A 22,150-nucleotide genomic window follows, 5' to 3' on the forward strand; every position below is an offset into this window, starting at 1 on the left:
TTAGAAGCAAGAAGATGACAAAGGACAAGGTAGGCCCACTACTCAATTGGGGTGGGGGAAAGGGGTGAGAGAGAGAGACAACAACAGAAAATGTGGAAATGGCAGAAGTACTAAATTATTTTTGTTTCAGTTTTCACCAAAAAGGTTAGCAGTGATTGGACATCTAACATAGTGAATGCCAGTGAAAATGAGGTAGGATCAAAGACTAAAATAGGGAAATAGATTAAAAATTACTTGGACAAGTTAGATGTCTTCATGTCACAAGGGCCTGATAAAATACATTCTAGAATATTCAAGGAGCTGACTGAGGAGATACCTGAGCCATTAGTGATTATCTCTGGAAGACAGAGAGAATCCAGAGTACTTCAAAAAAGGCAAATATAGTGCCAGTCTAAAAACATAAGGTCTGTAATTCCCCAGGTTCTCCAGTCAGCTTAACTTCAGTACCAGGAGCAAATAATTAAGCAATCAATTTGCAAATATTTAGAAGATAATGAGGTGATAAGCAATAGTCAGCATGCATGGTCAAGAACAAATTGTCTCAAACCAACCTAACAACTTTCTTTGACAGGGTAACAAGCCTTGTGGATAGAGGGGAAGCGGTAGACGTGCCATATCTTGACTTTAGTAAGGCTTTTGATGCTGTCTCGCATGACCTTCTCATAAACAAACTAGGAAACACAACTTAGATGGAACTACTGTAAGTTGGCTGCATAACTGTTTGGAAAAACTACTCTCTGGGAACGGTATCAGTGGCATATCCAGTGGGGTTCAGTTCTGGATCCAGTTCTGTTCAAAATCTTCATCAATGATTTAGATAATGGCATACAGAGTACACTTAAAGTTTGCAGACGATACCAAGCTGGAAGGGGTTGCAAGTGCTTTGGAGGACAGAATTAAAATTCAAAATGATCTGGACAAATTGGAGAAATGGTCTAAGTAAATAGGATGAAATTCAATAAGGATAAATTCAATGTACTCCACGTAAGAAAGAAAAATCAATTGCACACATACAAAATGGGAAATGACTGCCTACGAAGGAGTACTGCAGAAAAGGGATCTGGGGGTCATAGCAGATCACAATCTAAATATGAGTCAACAGTGTAACACTTGCAAATAAAGCAAACATTCTGGGATGTATTAGAAGGAGTGTTGTAAGCAAGACACGATAAGTAATTCTTCCTCTATACTCAGCGCTGATTAGGCCTCAACTGAAGTATTTTATCCAGTTCTAGGCACCATATCCCAGGAAAGATGTGGACAAATTGGAGAAAGTCCAGAGAAGAGCAACAAAAATGATTAAAGGTCTAGAAAACACGACTTATGAGGGAAGATTGAAAAAACTGGGTTTGTTTAGTCTGGAGAAGAGAAGATTGACCGCAGATATGATAAGAGTTTTCAAGTACATAAAAGGTTGTTACAAGGAGGAAGGGAAAAAATTTTCTCCATAACCTGAGGATAGGACAAGAAGCAAGGGCAGTTGAGGTTGGACATTACGAAAAACTTCCTGTCAGGGTGGTTAAGCACTGGAATAAATTGCCTAGGGAGCTTGTGGAATGTGCACCATTGGAGATTTTTAAGAGCAGATTAGACAAACACCTGTCAAGAATGGTCTATAATCTAGATAATACACCTCAACCTCAATATAACGCTGTCCTCAGGAGCCAAAAAAAATCTTACCGCATTATAGGTGAAACCGCATTATATTTAACTTGATTTGATCCACCGGAGTGCGCAGCCTCCCCCGCCCTCCCATTTAACCCAAATTCTTATTTTTGGGCGGCGGGGGAGGGGAGGAGAGGAAGATAAGAGATTCAGGCAAAATAAATTTGCCCAACTAATTAGAGTACTACATCTATTCCCAAGATATGGACATCAGCAGGGAGGATGAAGAGGAGCAACGCTGGGTAAACTTAAGTTCTTAAAATCCATTGATCCTTGCTCTGAGGAGTTCCTCAGAGCAATTTACCTTAGCTCTCAAAATGTGACTCATTGTCCCGGGTGATGTATACCATTTACTGTTAGCAGTCCCTAGAACACTGGTGTAACTGAAGACAGGAAGGCTTCATGGGAGTGTTTGAACAGAAGTACAAATGTGGAGTTGTGCTGGACACAGAGGAGATGCCAGGTGATATTAGGATGAGGTCAGATACTACTATATTGCCAGTTATTGCTACATCCAAGCCTCCTGATGTGCAAGTGAGAACTCTGGCAGCCAACCATGGTTGATTTTATTCAAATCACTAGTCAGGAAGACTCTATTTAATCATGGATTTCTACATAAAAGTGCATTCTTGTTGGTTGTTATAACCTTAATACATGTTCTTCACAACTCGGAGATAGATGAGATAAAAGACTCAAACTGGGTCTGCTTACACCCTGCTGCCATTAAAGGTTTTCCTTTCTAGTGAGAGAATAGTATGGTAGATCTCAAATCAATGAAGGCTACACTCAGAAAGATCTCAAGACTTCTGAAATATGCTGCTCAAACGGTTTCACTTTTGTTTCTACTGCCTGTCCCTCCCTTCTCACATTTATCTCCAGACTTCTCCTTGCCCAGATCTATTCCAGACCCAACAATCTATTCACTGAACTTTTTGAAACTTTGCACTTTTAAACAGCATCACCAGCATTATTTACTTTCATTAGCCCAAAGCACCAGGTACCCAGGGTAGCAAAATATTAACAGTTACTTTGTCAAAGAGAAATCACTGAAATTCCAAAATTGAAAAGAGGTTTCATAGGAGGCTCACATTGTAATGTAGATTACTAACCAACCAAAATTCATGGGGAGTGGGGGGTGCTAGATCTCCACAACTCTATTATAAAAAAATCTACTGAGAATATTTTGAAATGTGGGTATAGCTTATTTTGATAAGTTTAAAGAAATAAGCTATATTGATAAGCACCTCCTCTATACAGTATAACTTCATGCACACTAAGGGGTTGCACCAATTTGACTGTATTTCTAAACTACAATAGTTAAGTGGTACAGAAACTGTAGACAAGGGTAATTTAATTTCACTGTAAACCACACATTTAATTTTACATCTTCTGCAATATTTTCACACCGTCTTCCAGCTAATTCACCTTGGGGAAGCTCTAAATAATAATAAATACTACCTAGCTCTTAGAGTGCTTTCCATCAGTAGACCTCAAAGCACTTTCAAAAGAAGGGATTTTTCTCCCTATTTTACAGATAGGGAAACTGAGGCACACAGAGCTGAAGTAACTTGTCCCAGGGCATACAGCAGGCCAGATGCTGAATTGGGACTAGAACACAGGTCTCCTGAGTCAGTGGTCAATGCTCTATCCATAAGGGAAAACACTACCTCCCTACAGGTGACTACACATTTTATTAGCAGACTGTAAAACACAAGTCATTTACATGACAACCATTTGACATTTCAACACTGCTTTGTACTCTAACACACAAGATAGCTGCATTAAAAACAAGACCTTTTAACAAAGCTGAAAGTGGGTAAGACGCTCCACTTGAAATGTACATCCTCTTACCCTCACTGTAAAACCTATCACTGGGCTTTTCATTTGAATGCAAAGCACAAAAAAAAGGCATGAGCAGAACTTAAAAAAACAAGCATATAATATGGTATATGACATTCTAAGAATGTGTATCTGTCCGCAAGTTTAAATGGCAGAAAATAAGCTTCATTATGCTCATCTGCTGTATGTGTCCATCTGTCTCCAGAAGGGAGATGTCTATTTTCCTTTAATTTGTTACAAGTCAATGCAATCCTGATATTTAGTTATCAATACCACAGCAGTCAGTTATCTGGAAGTTTGTACAGCAAAAAACCTGTTCCAACATGTTGATGGTTGCTCACTATTTCAGAAGTTTCTTTACAATGGGAAAAAGAGGTTTGTATCACTTTTTTAGTCAGTTAACACAAAGAGCTTCCAGAGACATACCTTACAGCTGATCATTTCTTCCATTCGTTCTTGAGGCGTCTGTCCTGCTTTATGTCTCACCAATATATAAACTGCTTTCACTTTAGGGCAGGACCTCAGTAGCTTTTCCAGAAGCACCTTTCCCATGAAGCCAGTAGCTCCTGTGAGGAGGACATTCTTTCCTTCATAGTATTCAGGGATGGATACCATTATGACCTTAAAGTTTAATAAGAATACATTAGAAAAATGTCACTTTATGCAGGCCTTTAGATCTGTACCTCCTTCATTATAATGCAAAGCTATGAACATTCAGTCCTGTGGTTGAAAGTAGAAGCTCATTGACCACATTCTTTATCTATTGGTATCCCCTTCCTTCTTACACAAGTAGGTCTTAAGTTTAAGCAAATGCCATAGGTTTTAGAAGCAATTCACAGAATACCTTTTAAATCTTTTACACGATCTGGATCCATGCTACTGGCACAATTCAAGATTTCTCCCTCTGCCCCATCCCAATTTCTCCCTTCGTTTTTGGTTATTCAGAACTGGCTCTAAGTATTTAGCCAACAATATTTTCTTTCATTAAGTGAAATAAGCCACCTGCTTTGCACAGCTAGATAGATGGAGTTTTAAAGAGACTGTACAATATAAACAAAAATTGTATATACCCACTTTAAGTAACCACTCATAGGACCAATAAAAACTTGGTGGCTGCTACAGAAAGTTTAAGGTAAGTTTGTTGTCTGTAGTGTGCGTGTTTGTGGTATCCTTGCTGCTGGACTGGTCACGTGGTCTGTCTGTTTGGGGAACTGTGTGCTGAACCTAGCAGCCTGCTAGGCAAGGCTGAGAGCTTCTTAATGAGGCTTTGATCCCTAAGTCCTTTAGCATCCATCAACCCTTACCCAGGGGGCGGGGCTACTCAGGAAGACCAGGGCTTTAAAAAGCCCGCTCCTAAGCGGCCAGAGGAGCTAGTGAACAGGAGCGGCTAACAGGAGAGTTTTGCAAGGGAGTTCTCAAGGTGAAGGAGGAGCACTTACGTGACCCTTGGAGTAAGTTTGTTGGGGGTGGGGGGCAGCTAGATATACTTAACATTCTTTAAACTTAAAGCCAAAACCACCCCCTGATAAAAACTAAACATCAAAGGAATGAGCTACAGGAGTAAAAAGAGAATGCAGGTAGAAGTCCAGCAACAGAGTGGGGGCTATTCAGTTTATTGCACTGAATAAAGCATGTATGATATGGGCAGGTAGTGTATATGTGCATTTGGTGCATGGAGCTCCTAGCCCTCAGAGACTGTGTACGGGCTTTGGAGACCAGAGTGGCTGAACTGGAGAAGCTAAAACAGACAGAGAGGTACGTATATGAGACTTTCCAGGACATCGTAGAATTGTCCCACCTCCAGTCTGACAGCCTTTGTGCTGTTGAGGAGGATGAAAGTGTCAGGGAAGGAGAACATCCAACTGGAGCAGAAAAATGATTCCATAGTTCGGACCCTCCTTCCAGATGATGTCGCAGTATCCTCTCGCACTGAGGATAACTCTCCAGGGAAGGGAACTCCAGTTATTATGAAGATACAGGTAATAGTTATGGGTGATTTGATCATTAGAAACATAGATAGCTGGGTTTGTGATGATCAGGAGAACTATATGGTTCCTTGCCTGTCTGGTGCAAAGGTTGCAGATCTTGAGACATCTAGATAGATTTATGTGTAGTGCTGGTAAGAAACCGGTGGTCGTGGTAAGGTACCAATGACATACAGAAGGATAGGAAAGAGGTCCTGGAGGCCAAATTTAGGTTACTAGGTAAGAGATGGACCTCCATGGTAGCATTCTCTGAAATGTTTCCAGTTCCAAACGCAGGGCCAGTTAGATAACTGCAGGGTCTAAATGTGTGGATGAGACGATAGCATAGGGAGGAGCTTAGATGTGTTAGGAACTGGGGAAACTTTTGGGAAAGGGGGAACCTATACAGGAGGGATGGGCGCTACCTAAACCAAAATGGAACCAGACTGCTGGCACTTAAAATTAAAAAGGTCATAGAGCAGTTTTTAAACTAAGGGCTGGGGGAAAGCTGACAGGTGCAGAGGAGCATGTTGTTTGGACAGATACATCCCCTAGGGGAGGATCTATTAATGGAGATTCTCTGTGTCCTAGTAAGGAGGAGAGATGGAAGATGATAAAATACAGGTAGGATCTGATGAGAAACAGTTAAACAGGGGGGAAAAAAAGAAAAAGAAAAGTCCCATTCAATTACATCATGTAACGGCAGACAGCTAAAAAGCGACACGTTTTTAAAGTGCTTATATACAAATGCTAGAAGATAATAATAAGATGGGTGAACTAGAGTGCCTTGTATTAAATGAGGATATTGATATAATTGGCATCACAGAAACTTGGTGGAATGAGAATAATCAATGGGACACAGTAATACGAGAGTACAAAATATATCGGAAAGACAGAACCGGTTGTGCTGGTGGGAGAGTGGCACTATGTGTAAAAAAAAGTATAAAAACAAATTAAGTAAAAATCTTAAATGAACCAAAACGGTACCATAGAATCTCTATGTATAGTAATTCCATGCTCTAATAATAAGACTATAGCAGATAAGGTATATTACCGATCACCTGACCAGGATGGTGATAGTAACTGTTTCAACTATCCCCATATTGACTGGGTACATGTCACCTCAGGACAGGATGCAAAGATGAAGTTTGACACCTTAAATGACTGCTTCTTGGAGCAGCTAGCCCTAGAACCCACAAGAGGAAAGGCAATTCTTGATTTAGTCCTAAGTGGAGAGCAAGATCTGGTCCAAGAGGTGACTATAGCTAGAACGCTGGGTAATAGGGTTAATTATGTTATGGTCATTAACATCCCTGTGGCAGGGAAAACGCTACAGTGCTAGGCTTCTGGAGTATTTAATTTCAGAAAGAGGGACTACACAAAAATGAGGAAGTTAGTTAAAGCAAAATTAAAAGGTACAGTGTCAAAAGTGAAATCCCTGCAAGCTGAATGGAAACTTTTTAAAGACACCATAATTGGGGCTCAACTTAAATGTATACCTCAAATTAAAAAACAATCAGAACCAAAAAAGTGCCACCAGGGCTAAACAACAAAGTAAAAGCAGCAGTGAGACACAAAAAGGCATCCTTTAAAAAGTGGAAGTTAAAATCCTAACGAGAAAAATAGAAAGGAGCATAAACTCTGGCAAATGAAGTGTAAAAATAGAATTAGGAAGGCCAAAAATAATTTAAGGAACAACTAGCCAAAGACGCAGAAAGTAGTAATAAAAAAAAATTGCTAAGTACATCCAAAGCAAGAAGCCTGCTAAACAACCAGCGGGGCCACTGGACGATTGAGATGCTAAGGAGCACTCAAGTATGATAAGGCCATTGCGGAGAAACTAAATGAATTCTTTGCATCTCAGGGGGATTCCCAAACCTGAGCCATTCCTTTCACATGACAAATCTGAGGAACTGTCCAAGACTGAGGTGAGATTAGAGGTGGTTATGGAACAAATTGATAAACTAAACAGTTATAAAACACCAGGACCAGATGGTATTCACCCAAGAGTTCTGAAGGAACTCAAATGTGAAATTGCAGAACTACTAACTATTGTTTGTAACCTATCATTTACATCAGTTTCTGTACCAAATGACTGGAAGATAGCTAATGTGATGCCAATTTTTAAAAAGGGATCCAGAGCTCATCCGAGCAATTACAGGCTGGTAAGCCTGACTTTAGTACCAGGCAAACTAGTTGAAACTATTAGTAAAGAACAAAATTGTCAGACACAGAGATGAACATAATTTGTTGGGAAACCGTGCCTCACCGATCTACTAGAATTCTTTGAGGGAGTCAACAAGCATGTGGACAAGGGGGATCCAGTGGGTATAGTGTACTTGGACTTTCAGAAAGCCTTTGACAAGGTCCCTCAAAGGCTCTCAAGCAAAGTAAGTGGTCATGGGATAAGAGGGAAGGTCCTCTCCTGGATTGGTAACTGGTTAAAAGATCAGAGGGGCAATCGTGTTTGCCACTTTTTATAGATCCAGACTAAGAGTCCTGTGGTACCTTATAGACCAACAGAAGTATTGGAGCATAAGCTTTCATGGGTGAAAACCCACTTTGTCAGACGCACCATGCAAGGCACTGCATTTAGCCGTGTGGAGTGGAAATCCATCAACCCATGCGTCTGATGAAGTGGAGCATAAGCTTTTGTGGGTGATTACCCAATACTTCTGTTAGTCTATAAGGTGCCACAGGACTCTTTGTCGCTGGTTAAAAGATAGGGAACAAAGGCTAGAAATAAATGATCACTTTTCAGAATGCAGAGAGATAAATAGTGATGTCCCCCAAAGGTTTTTACTGGGACCAGGCCTATTCAACATACAGTTAAACCCTGTTATCTCGACGGCCTAGGGGTTTGCCAAAAGCCATCGAGATAACCAATGATCGAGATAAACCCCTATCCGCCCCCCCACCCCCTCCCTGCCCCCTTACCGCGCTGCCTGCACGTGGCTGGATCCGGCAAAGCGGAGCCGGGCGGACGGACGGACGGACGGACGGGCGGGCGGGGAAGCGGAGCCGGCGGGCGGGCGGCAGGCGAAGCCGGGACCAGGTATGTGGGGCGGGGACGGGCAGGGACCAGGTATGCGGGCCGGGCGGGCGGGCGGGCGGGGACAGGCAGGGACCGGGTATGCGGGGGCGGGGACCGGCGGGCGGGGAAGCGGAGCCGGCGGGCGGGCGGCAGGAGAAGCCGGGACCAGGTATGTGGGGCGGGGACGGGCAGGGACCAGGTATGCGGGCCGGGCGGGCGGGGACGGGCAGGGACCAGGTATGCGGGCCGGGCGGGCGGGGACGGGCAGGGACCAGGTATGCGGGGGCGGGGAAGTGGGGACCGGCGGGCGGGGAAGCGGAGCCGGCGGGCGGGCGGCAAGAGAAGCCGGGACCAGGTATGTGGGGCAGGGACGGGCAGGGACCAGGTATGCGGGCCGGGCGGGGACGGGCAGGGACCAGGTATGCGGGGGCGGGGAAGCAGGGACCGGCGGGCGGGGAAGCGGAGCCGGCGGGCGGGCGGCAAGAGAAGCCGGGACCAGGTATGTGGGGCGGGGACGGGCGGGGACGGGCAGGGACCAGGTATGCGGGCCGGGCGGGCGGCCGGGGCCGGGCCGGCACCAGGTATGCGGCGGCGGGGAAGCGGGGACCGGCGGGCGGGGAAGCGGAGCCGGCGGGCGGGCGGCAAGAGAAGCCGGGACCAGGTATGTGGGGCGGGGACGGGCGGGGACGGGCAGGGACCAGGTATGCGGGCCGGGCGGGCGGGGACAGGCAGGGACCGGGTATGCGGGGGCGGGGACCGGCGGGCGGGGAAGCGGAGCCGGCGGGCGGGCGGCAGGAGAAGCCGGGACCAGGTATGTGGGGCGGGGACGGGCAGGGACCAGGTATGCGGGCCGGGCGGGCGGGCGGGGACAGGCAGGGACCGGGTATGCGGGGGCGGGGAAGCGGGGACCGGCGGGCGGGGACGCGGGGCCGGCGGCCGGGCGGCAGGAGAAGCCGGGACCAGGTATGTGGGGCGGGGACGGGCAGGGACCAGGTATGCGGGGCCAGGCGGGCGGGGACAGGCAGGGACCGGATATACGGGGGCGGGCGGGGAAGCGGAGCCGGGCGGACGGCCGGGCGGCGAAGCGGGGAACCGCGGGGCTGGGGAGCCGGGGAGCGGGCGGCTGGGGACACGGTGGGTCGGGGACGCGGGGAGCCGGGCGGCTGGGGACGCGGGAAGCGGGCGGCTGGGGAACCGCGCGGCTGGAGAGCCGGGGAGCCGGCGGCTGGGGACGCGGGAAGCGGGCGGCTGGGGAACCGCGCGGCTGGAGAGCCGGGGAGCCGGCGGCTGGGGACACGGTGGGTCGGGGACAGGCTCGAGATATTAGGGTTCGGCAAATCGACATAACGGATGAGAAACTCATAAGCCAAAGAGGGAGTCTGGCGGTTCCACTTGTAAACCGTCGACTTAACAGGATTGGCAAGTTAACCGAGGTCGACATAAATGGGTTCGACTGTATTCAGAAATGATCTGGAAAAAGGGGTAAATAATGAGGTGGCAAAATTTGCAGGTGAAACAAAACTACAAGATAATTAAGTCCAAAGCTGACTACAAAAGGATCTTGCAAAACTGGATGACTGGGCAACGAAATAGCAGATTAAAGTCAACGCTGATAAATGCAAAGTAATGCACACTGGAAAACATAATCTCAACTATACACATTAAATGATGAAGTCTAAATTAGCTGTTACCACTCAAGAAAGATCTTGGGAATCATTGTGGACAGTTCTCTGAAAACATCCGCTCAATGTACAGCGGCGGTCAAAAAAGCAAACAGAATGTTGGGAATCATTAAGAAAGGGATAGATAATAAGACAGAAAATATATTGCTTCTATATAAATCCATGGTATGCCCACATCTTGAATACTGCATGCAGTTGTGGTTGTCCCACCCCCAAAAAAGATATATTGGAATTGGAAAAGGTTCAGAAAAGGGCAACAAAAATTATTGGGGGTATGGAATGGCTTCCATATCAGGAGAGGTTAATAAGACTGGGACTTTTCAGCTTGGAACAGAGACTAAGGGGGTATATGATAAAGGTCTATAAAATCATGACTGGTGTTATTTACTCCTCATAACACAAGAACTAGGGGTCACCCAATGAAATTAATAGGCAGCAAGTTTAAAACAAACAAAAGTATTTCTTCACACAACACACAATCAACCTGTGGAACTCTTTGCCAGAGGATGTTGTGAAGGCCAAGACTATAACAGGGTTCAAAAAAGAACTAGATAAATTCATGGAGGATAGGTCCCATCAATGGCTATTAGCCATGGGAGGGATGGTGTCCCTAGACTCTGTTTGCCAGAAGCTGCGAATGGGCAACAGGGGATGGATCACTTGATGATTACCTGTTCTGTTCATTCCCTCTGAGGCACCTGGAATTGACCACTGTCGGAAGACAGGATATTGGGCTAGATGGGCCTTTGGTCTGATCCAGTATGGCTGTTCTTGTGTTCAGATCATTAATACACGATCACATGTGGATACTTGAAAAATGTTCAGTGAAAACAGGACCCAGGTATGCCAACTGCTGGCTCTAAAAGATTCATACTAAGAATTTCTGCTACAAATTAAAGGCTCATCAGTTGGAAGAAAACAGGAGGAAAGAGACCTGGGTACACTGCTCAATCACTGGCCGAATTCAGACCACTGACGTGATGCGGCTGCAAAAAAGGCAAATGTGATCCTGGGATGCATCAGGTGAGGCATTTCCAGTAGAGACAGACAAATATTAATGCCATTGTACAAGGAACTGGGTAAGATCTTGAATATTGTGTACAATTCTGGGCCACCCATGTTCAGGAAAGGTTAACTCAAATTAGAATAGCTGAAGAGCAGCGCTACTAGGATGATTATGGGGATGGATAGCTTATCTTATGAGGAGAGAGGAAGAGCTCAGCTTGTTTAGCTTAGCAAAAAAAGCAGCTGAAAGGGGATATGATTACTTTCCATCAATACATGGGGGTGAAGTGTAAACAGCAAGAAGGGTGAAGAGCTATTAAAGCTAAAGGACCACACAGGCACAAGAAGAAATGGATATAAACTGGCCATGAACAAATTCAGGCTGGAAATTAGAAGAAGGTTCTAACCATCGAACAAGAGTGAGGTTCTGGAACAAGCCCCCCCCCCCCCCCCGGGTTGTTTGCCTACACAACTCCTCACTTTTAAGAGCGAGATGGACAAACTGATTAATTTAACTGTATGATGGGGTTGCTTGTGATGGTAAGGACAGGGCTCAACAGCCCTAGAGGTCCCTCCTGGTTTATAGCTTATTTTCCTAAAGCTCATGCTTCAGGGCTTCAGACAGTTACCTGCAGTAGTCAGGAAAGGATCCCCCTCAATGCCCGCAAGGATAAGTTTTAGGGGGAGGTCGGCCTGGTCTTCTTCCCTCTGAAGCATCAGACACCAGGAAATCAGACAGTGGATAGGTTAGCCTCAGCACTGGTGCACTTCGGTCTCTCCTATTCTCTGTCTTGGTATATAATAGTATAGTGTCCAGTGGGCAGTAATACTGTGGTCTAATTTCAGTTGTTAGGATTAGTGTGTGCGTGCTGGTGGCTTGTGATAAAGGTGGTCACACTAGATGATTTTGTGGTCCCTTCTGACCTTCAATTACTATGACAGTATACACCCCCCTGTTGCAGCAAAGTCCCCTATACCAAAAAGCACAAAGAGGGCAGGGAATGTTAGGCTAGGTCTACACTGAGCACTTTACAATGGCGCAAGCTGTGCCCTTATATGGTGCACAGTGTAGCGTCTGTCGCCGGGAGAGAGCTCTCCTGGTAACAAAATATAGCCACCCTGCACGAGGGGCAGTAGCTTCGTCAGTGGGAGAGTGGTTCCCACCGACAAAGAACTGTCCAAATCAGTGCCTTTTGTTGTCAAAACTTTTGTCGTTCGGGATGTGTTTTTTTCACAACTCTGAGTGACAAAAGTTTTAACAACGAAAGTGCAGTGTAGACATGGCCTTAAATAAGTACCTGTAAAAATAAGAATTAGTACTTACACCTCAAAGATAATGTAATAATTCCTTACAATAATATCACTTGTGTATTGGAACATGCATACAAGCCAAAGATTTGGAAAATTCACAAAATTGCACTAAAGAATTCCCCCACAAGAAAAGAACAAAACCTGGGGCTTGCTGTGAAAGGTCAAGTGTTACTCCAAATTGCATAGTACTCACAGGATAGCATGGAAGTGCTTTGCTTCGGTTTTCAGAGATACACGAACCTTTTCAACGATCAACTAAAATTCTTGTTCCTACCTACATACCCACTATCACAATATTTCTCAGTCTTTATTGTAGTCCAATCTTGAACCTGTTGGGAGTCAATAGGTGTCCCACTCATTTGGCAAACATTTGGTTGAATCCTTTAATATATTTCAGGAAGACAACAGAATTACAGCTTCACATAACTGAAACACCTCCCCATTCCAACCCCTCACACACAAAAATTGAGGACTTGAAAATAGAGGTGGGTGAATTTTGGCCAAAAAACTGTTTTTGCCAAAAAGCAGATTGACTGACCGAAACATTGTGAATGTGTGTCTAATTTTGCCAAGTTGTTTCATCTGGAAAAGCTAAGCGTAAAATAAATAAATAAGTTTGGTTTTGACATACTCTACTGAAAATTTTCTAATTTTTTTATTCAACATTTACTTCAGGTTTATTAAAAACAGAAAATTGTTTTAAAAAGCTCAAATTTAAACAGTTCATTTAACCCAAAACTAAATTTTGATTTTTCAAAAGGGCCAGCAAAATAAAATAAAATAAAATTTTAAAAAGTCAGTTATTCATACAGTTCTATTTGCAAGTGCTAGTTAACAGTATTAGTTTTGGTATGGCTTTTTATTACTTGCAATAATTTAAAGCCAAACAAAGCCAATCCTAGGTCCCTGAGGAAAAATTATTCTTCAAGTTCTTAATAGCAAACAGAAATAAGCAAGCTGTATCAATACGTTGACAGCATCAGCTGTTTTATGGACAACATTAACCTTTTGTTACAGCCAGGTACTGATTAGCTAGAGATACTTAATGTAGTACTTTCCTCATAAGTTCACTTTTTTTTTTTAAATAAAGATTCTTACTATCAAATATAGTTGCTTGGATTCAAACAAACAAACAGAGCACAACAGAATTTATTCAGTCTAGTCTCATTCTCTGTGCTCCTGTTATTAAACTAGTTACCAAACCAACAATTAGAAAATGTCTAATTAGTTACCTGTTAGTTTTTCAGCCATTTCTTTACAAGCAAAGTTGGAAAATATTGAAATTTTTGCAGGAAAATGCATGTAACTTTTAAAAATATATTAAAACTAACAAAAACCAAGATTTTTTTCTGCTTTGGGTTTACAGAAACTAAACCAAGACAAGGGAGTGAAAGTGAACAAAAGGAACAAAGTCAGTGAGAGGAGGAATTAAAATTACAATTAAAACAGATATCTAGATGCATACACATCTGAACTTGGAAAATTCACATAAAAATCCAAACTCACAAGGTTGGGCCCATATTTAGATTATGGTACTTAGTATTTAAGTAGTACATTATTTTTTCAGCATCCTGTACTGACATCTATCCTCACCACTATACTTGGACGAAATTAAGTAGTATCCCCCTTTTACAGATGAAGCCAAAGATTCTTCCCCAATGTTATCATAGTAGTCAGGACAGAACCAAATTTAGGATTTACAAGTTCACTCCTTCCAGATGAAAGTTAGAGGCATCCTTGTTGCAAATGAAGTTTAATTGAGTCAGAAATGGACACAGGGATAGTAGGATGAGGCAAAATAATAAGATATCCACGTTGTGTGCATTCTAACGTCTGATCATAATACATTCCAAAGCACAAATCTCACCATGATGTGACAAGTATGCTGCACCTAGTAGATGTATGTACTATTCTTTATCCAAGGCCCATGTGTTATGGGGGACTTGCTGTATACTAAATGAGGTGCAATACCAAAAGGCTAGCAAACCCAAGAGACCTAGAGTATTCTTTGGTTTCCTGCTATAAGCTGTTTAGCAGCATACGTTTTAAAAGTCACAGACTACAGATTTTACAAGAAAGCACTTTAGCATAAGCGTCACATAATACTCACACACACACACCCTTGTTTTGAGTTTCAGCATGCTCAAGGTGTGGCTGAAGTAAAGACCTCAAAAGACTATTTGACTTTCTTAACTAGCATTTATCCAAGATCACAAAGGAGGAAGTCATAGGGAGAAAGACGGCAACTGAAAAGTCATGTCAGAATCTCAAGAGGCAATCCTCGACATTCATTCCACTGACCCTGACACATTAGGTCAAATTTTAAAGCATCTCTTTACAATTAGTTATAGATGCAGAGAGTAAGTTCTAGTGACTAAAGAACTGGGCTAGGAAAAAGGAATATATCTTGAGTTTAATTCCAGATTTTTCACTAACTCTGACTGTGATCTTGGGAAAGTCAACCTTTGTGTTTCTGCTCTTTCAAAATTATTTGGTGAAGTTTAATATACCAGACAGTCCACTGCTCCTGGAAAATAATTACTCCTACTATTTAAGGAGTATATCTTTAAAATAAATACTATAACATGTGACTTTATATTTTGTTACGATGAAACAATTCATGAATACAGAAATATCTACCTTAACAGGAAGGTTACTTATTAGTAACTGGATTTTGTATACACAATTGCCTATGAAGATCTGCATTACAGAATTTGTGTATCAAGCCATTACAACCAGAAAGTCATTGGTGGGCGGAAGAGGGGAGTTAGTGCAGATCTACACAAAGAGTATATTCAAAGAATGTTATTCTCATAGCTGACCCACACTTCTTACCCAACTAATGATTACCTTACTAGAACAGCTAATGAAAAGAGGAAGGTTTTAGAGTAGGTGGAAGAAGAGGAACTGAGAATGCCACAAGGTAGACTTTTCTAACTAATCTTAAGCATTGATCTGCAGTTCCATGACTCATCTGAACCACTGCAAGCAGTAAACTGTTAAGACATGCATGAAACATGACACTGCCTACTCCAATAGTGAGGAACTGCAGCATAATTTTCCACACAGGAGAAGATCTAGCGCAGGGGTCAGCAACCTTTCAGAAGTGGTGTGCCGAGTCTTCATTTATTCACTCTAATTTAAGGTTTTGCGTGCCGGTGATACATTTTAATGTTTTTTAGAAGGTCTCTCTCTACAAGTCTATATATTATATAACTAAAGTACTGTTGTATTGTAAAATAAACAAGGTTTTCAAAATGTTTAAGAAGCTTCATTTAAAATTAATTTAAAATGTTGATCATACACTGCCGGCACGCTCAGCCCGCTGCTGGTCTGCGGTTCTGTTCACCTAGGATGGTAGCGGGCTGAGCGGGGCCTGCGGCAGGGACCCCAGCTGGAAAGGGTCCGGCAGCCAGAACCCCAGATCGGCAGCAGGCTGTGCGGGGCCAGCAGCCGGGACCCCAGACTGGCAGTGGGCTCAGGGTTCCATCCGCCTGCTCCTGCCAGCCGGGATCCCAGCTGCCAGACCCGCTCGCCCTGCTTCCGGTCTGGGGTCCTGGCCCTGCCCACATACAGTGGGTACCTACCTTCTCCCTGGTTCTGGCCCATTCTCTTCTTCTCTCTGCACTGAGCTGAGGGTGGGAGTGCACTGAGCACAGGGCTGGAGGTGAAGGATCTGGCCAGGAGCTAGAATGAGGGAAGGGGCTCAGGGTTGGGGCGGGAGGTTTGGGTGTGTGGGCACTTACCTGGGCAGCTTCCATTTGGTGTGAGGGGTGCAGGTGGTAATGTGGGGGAGGGGTGCAGGAGCTCCCATTTGGTGCTCAGGGTGGAGGTGAGGATGGGGATGTGCGGGGTGCATGGGATGTGGGGGGGTGCAAGAGTCAGGGCAGGGGGGCTGGGTGTGTGGGGGGTGCCAGAGTCAGGACTGGGGTCGTGCGGGGGGTGAAGGAGTCAACAGAGGGCTGGGTCCATATGAGGAAGGTACAGGGCTCAGGGCAGGGGCCTGGAGGGCGTGGGGGGGGGCAGGGCTCAGGGCAGGGGGCTGGGTGACTGCCCCCCTCAGAACCTCCAACCCCCACGCTCCTTGTCCCCTGACTACCCCCTACCTGTCCCCTGACTGTCCCAAACTGCCCCCCAGGACCCTATCCCCTATCTAAGCCTCCCTGCCCCTTGTCCCCAGACCCCCTACCTGTCCCCTGACTGCCCCTAACCTTATCCACACCCCCGCCCCCAGACAGACCCCCCCGGACTCCCATGCCTATCCAACCACTCCCTGCCCCCTGAGAGGACTCCCAGAACTCCGGACCCATACAACCCCTCTCCACACCCCTGCCTCGTGCGGCTTGCCACGCCAGCAGGATTTTTAATAGCACACTGGAGTCCCAGCAGGCCACAGCGTGCCATTAAAAATCGGCTCGCGTGCTGTCTTTGGCACGCGTGCCATAGGTTGCCGACCCCTGATCTAGAACTATAGTGATAATTATGCCTGCTTTTCATCTTCAAGATTCTTTACAAACAATCCTCACAATACCCGTGAGGTAGGTGACTAAATAATATTCTTAAATCAATATCAGGCTGTGTAGCAACACCACCAGTATCCTTGATACTGAAGTCATTGTCCAACAATATTCTACAGTGCTTTTCTGCCCATGCTTCCTCAGAGCCTCCTCTTGTATTGAATTATGAGCCAAGTCATTTCTAGCAAGCAGTCCAGCTACCTGAGTAGGCTAGGTTTCAATTCTAGATGTTCAGGCAGCAAGGCATACGGCTTGGTAATTATTTACTAAAGATTCTTATCCAAGAGCAGAGAATGAGAATATGAATTCTTGCACTGTACACATTAAAGGACTATATGAAGCACCTAAAGCCACACCCATACACCTGTGACAGTCCCTGGACAGAACAGCACTTAAATCTCCAACTGGACAAGTATTTTGACCAAGTTATCATCTGATAGAATTCATACTGGAAAGAACTTGGAGCAAGTAAGCTTTTGAAATAAGTTCACTTGAAAAGGCAGAGGGCAGTATTGTCTAATAGTAACTTGAGGCTACACTCTCATCCTTAATTACTATGAACTTAAAGAAAAATGACTAGCCCATTGACTTTATTAGTCATTTCCCCTTTCAGCTTTGCATTAAAGCACAAGCTTCTTGTCAAGTGACTCATTATGTCCAACATTCCTGCTTTCACTCCTACCTTCCCCATCTTCTCCTATGGGGTAAGTCTACACTGCAATAAAAGACCCAAGGCAGGCCCAGGTCAGCTGACCTGGGCTCATGGGGCTCAGGCTGCAGGGCTATGAAACTGCAGTGTAGATGTTTGGATTCAGCTATAGCCTGAGCTCTGGGGCTGCAAGGGGGTAGGGCCCCAATTAATAACTATTTTATAGCCCTGCACCGTGAGCCCAAGTCAGCTCACCCAGGCCAGCCACAGTTCTTTTATTGCATTGTGGACATATCCTCAAGCACTTCGGTGATTTCTCTTATGTTCCCCTTATGCATGACAGTGGGCAAAACACAAAAAACCACACAGCCATTATCTTTTTTCAAAAATCTCTCAACACTCCCTTTTGCTGCTGAGCCTATAAAATCCTGCCTACTAATGATTGCTAGGAAGGTGAAAAATTGTAACCATTTATCTTTCTCTTCCTTCACTACTCATTCTATCTCTGCCATTTCCTTACCCTACCTCCATCACAACATAAAACTGAAAACTGTACTAATACACCAACATCTTCAGATGCTTTAATGCTATATCCTCATCCCCAAACCTTTGTACACTTGTGTTTTTTATTCTAAATTATATGGAGGGTAAGAATTGCCTTTGCTGCTATTATTTATTTCTAATGTAGTGTCCCAAGGTCTCAAACAGGATTTCAGCCTGTTTGTATAGCACTCAGTACAAACAGGATTAACATATTTTAGTCTCTCAAAAGAAGCATTTTGTAATGATACCTATTTTAGTAAACAAGAGATATAGCTTATGGCAGAGTCTGATACTAGAAAAGAAAAAGAAAAGAAAAAGACAGCAGAGGTCAAGAAGTTCCCAGGCATGATTGTTTTAGACTGTGGCCATCCAAGCCTCTATTTTGTTTTATGAGGTGTTACCTATAGTGATTTATCAAGACTGAAATAACTCAACTGCAATGCTAAAACTTGTACAGCGCCACTGAGCCAGTAAAAGCCGTAACAGTGCAGCAAATTCACACAGTTTCTGTTTTTGCTGCACACGGTATACCATGTCCACAGAGAGTGCTCCTTGCAAACATTAAACCAGTGCTTGCTGTCTACGCAGACACTGAACCAAAGCAGAGCAAGCAACACTAATGGATGACATGGTGCTTAGGGATTGCACTTGCTCTGAGCAAGGCTAAGGGTGAGTCGATATCAATGCACTGTACATAGCAACTTTTGCACTGACTGTGTTACAGGAATACTTATGGTTGCAATAGTGCTTGCAAAAATCATACCCGTTAGCATATGCAGGGACTGAAAGCCAGCTCATGAATAATCTGAGGTTATCTGAAGATGGATGGTACTTGTATTAAAGATGTAAATTCCACTGGCTAGCCATGACATTTTTGACATTAATTAAAATTTTAAGGAAAAAACTAAGATTATCTAACACCGTGGTTCCCAAACTTTTTTCTTCGTGGACCACTTGAAAATTGCTGAGGGTCTCGGCGGACCACTTAATGATCTTTCTAAATGTTTGCACCATTAGCTAACTATTGTAAAGCGCTTGGGATAAAAGCGCTATATTAAATTTAAAAAAAAGTGGGGGGGTTTCTGTTCTACAAATAAAAGCACACAACTCATATTTTAATATCATTAGTCTGACCTTTCTAATGTGATGGATGTGTCCTCTCTCCCCTGCTGTGGCGGCCCCCGAGCTGGGGCTGAGAAGGATGGGGGGGGGGGTGTCTCTCCCCTTCTCCCCCACCGGGGCAGCCACAGAGCTGAGGCTGGAAAGGAGGGCCATCTCTCCCTGGAAGCCTCAGCCCTGGAGCTGGGGAAAGTCGCCTCCCTCTGGATGCTGCAGCCCTTCATGTCCCAAATTCCCCCCACTCCCTCTTCTCACTCCATTGCCCTCTATTCCCCCCACAAGGCCACCACCTCACCTTACACGTGCATCTTCTCCAGGGTCCAGGCACCTAATTAGTGGAGTCATGCCTGCGTGGTTCCACTAATTAGGTAGGTGGCCCTTCATTCTCTTGTGTGCAGCCGCCCAGGCGCACGTACCTTAGAGGGAACTATCTGCGGACCACCTGAATAGAGCTTGCGAACCACAGGTGGTCCATGGACCACAGTTTGAGAACCTCTGGCCTAACACTTAAGGGATTCTTGTTACCTTTTCTTCTTAGAAGCTCCCACCATCATTGTTTGCAGCAGGTCATCTTTGTCTGAAAAATTCCTTTCAGATTTGGATGAGATACAAAGTGCTAAAAATCACCATTAAGCTAGAAAGAAGTGCTTTTTTTCCCCTGGGTTAACCAAATTATTTATATAAAACAGCTATTTCTTTTACAAACATCCAGATATTCCTGATCGCTTCAGTGATGTCAAATATAGCACTTGCAACACCAAAATTCTTATAAAGTAGTAACTAGTCACTTGGAATCTGGCAGACTGACAGTTGCCATTATTCACAGAACTAGTAACCAGCAAGAGTGGGAAGAGAGATTATGCAAATGTTTTTTTAAAGGTTCTTGATTTAAAGCAGAAATAATTTAAACAGTTGGGTGACTAGCTTATTTCTGTACTGTCTGTTCACATAAAAGACCAAGACAATTTTTTCTTAACTGTGTATTTCTGTATCCTCCATGGGAAGCTTCTGCTGAACACTTTTGGAGAGAATTTATGTCAGTGTAGTTTAGCCCAGAATTCAGGGCCTGCATTTCATGCTGAAAATTCAGAGATGCTTTGAATAAAATGTTCAATAAAAGGTTCCTTCAGCCCACCTCCGATGGACGTTAAAACTCCCCAGGCACTTTAAAAAAAGACAAATGGGGAACAATAAGTCTAGCTTCTTGGCCAATATTTCCTCTTTCAGTAAAAGGTTCTAGTGTCTAAGGCTGAGCAAGTACTATTGTAGGGCATATAATGGCTGCTCTGTTTTTCTTCAGTGAGTGCAGCAAATATTTAACTCATTGCTTCGTAACACACATTAAGATCTCTGAATCTCTAGATAAAAGATGCTTCTGAAATCCACATTGCTATTTTATAGCAAGTGTTTTGCTGAATCAGAAGGATATTTCTAGATTTGTCTGGACACAGAGGATTTGGCTGCCTTAGTAACAAAGTTCCAAAGGGAGGATCATCCCTCTATTGTCTGACGCTTTCTTGAAATTCTGCATTAAGAGTTTAGCTCCAACAGATGTTCAAGTTTTAGTTTAAGTCCAATAAAAAGAGACAAGAGTGGGTATAAGAAAGATGAGATGGGAAATAATGGTACATAATGCTAACAAGTGGACCATTTAAGACTAGAAGCATACCTAAAATCTGAGCTGTGGCAAGCACAAGTAGCAGGTGTGACGTTCCCATTATCTGGGCTGGTGATCTGTTAGGTCACCCCAATCCTCAACTCTGGGATCCAGCCTTAGCTTGCTCTGCTGTGAGAACCCCCAGTCCTGGGCTGTTCACACACAGCCTCTAGAATGTAAGCTGCTCCCAGCTACGCGAGTGAGCACTTTTGGCCAGCCGCTGCTTGGACTGTGCAACCGAATGACATGAGCCAATATCTCCGGTCCTAGACACAACCCTAGGAACCTTCGTCTTGCAGTGTCCAGTTATGCCCACTGGATGCTGCAAGCTTATGAGTTTGTCAATTTAACAAAGAAATTGATATGTACCAGATCAAGAGGAGTCTGACATGCTTCAAATCAAACGCATTGCTTCAGGTAGAATAAAAACAAATAAATGTATTAACTACAAAAGATAAAATCACTTAAAATGTAAGTCAAAGCACAAGAAGTCAGATTTGGTCAAATGAAATAAAAGCAAAATGCATTATAAGCTGATCTTAACACTTTCAGTGCCCTTACAAACTTAGATGCTTCTCACCACAGGCTGGCTGGTTGCCCTTCAGCCAGGCTTTCCCCTTTGATAAGCACTTCAGTCACTTGATGGTGGTGTCTGTAGATGGAGGTTGGAGAGAGAGAGAGAGAGCATGGCAAACATCTCTCCTTTTTATCATGTTCTTTTTTCCCTCTTGGCTTTGCCCCCACACTCTTCTTTCAGGGTCAGGTGAGCATTACCTCATCGCAGTCCCAAACTGACCAAGGGAAGGCGGGGGGGTGACTCACTCGAGAGTCCAACAGATCCTTTGTTGCTGCCTAGGCCAGTGTCCTTTGTTCCAGTGAGGCTGGACTGGGTTTGTCCCATACATGCCCTGAAGAAGTGCGAACTGCCCCTCTGCTCCTGAAGAGTTTTGCCTGGGCTTGTTTTAAGCCATGAGGACACATTTTTCAGCCTATATACATGAAATTACAACCTATAACATTACTATAACAATGCTCAGTGCATCATGAGCCTTCCGAAGACACCCGACATGACAAACTTTGGATTGGATACCACACAATCATATTATAAGGATTCACTTGGGGGTGGAGGGTGTATATAGCCCCAGACTGGGTAAGGACAAATGGT

At 44.2% G+C, this 22,150-nt stretch overlaps 1 protein-coding gene across 5 annotated transcripts in view; it reads right to left on the minus strand.

Moving 5' to 3' along the window:
- FAR1 (fatty acyl-CoA reductase 1) overlaps positions 1-22,150 on the minus strand; it is an 88,623-nt gene that overhangs the window by 43,987 nt on the left and 22,486 nt on the right. For all 5 annotated transcript variants that reach the window (XM_045014738.1, XM_045014740.1, XM_045014739.1 and 2 more), the window contains exon 2: positions 3,931-4,125. In XM_045014738.1, the coding sequence (XP_044870673.1) occupies positions 3,931-4,119 (189 nt within the window). In that variant the 5' untranslated portion in view covers positions 4,120-4,125. The remainder of the gene's footprint in view (positions 1-3,930; positions 4,126-22,150) is intronic.

This window comes from Mauremys mutica, chromosome 4, assembly GCF_020497125.1.
Source record: "Mauremys mutica isolate MM-2020 ecotype Southern chromosome 4, ASM2049712v1, whole genome shotgun sequence".
Lineage (NCBI taxonomy): Eukaryota > Metazoa > Chordata > Testudines > Geoemydidae > Mauremys > Mauremys mutica.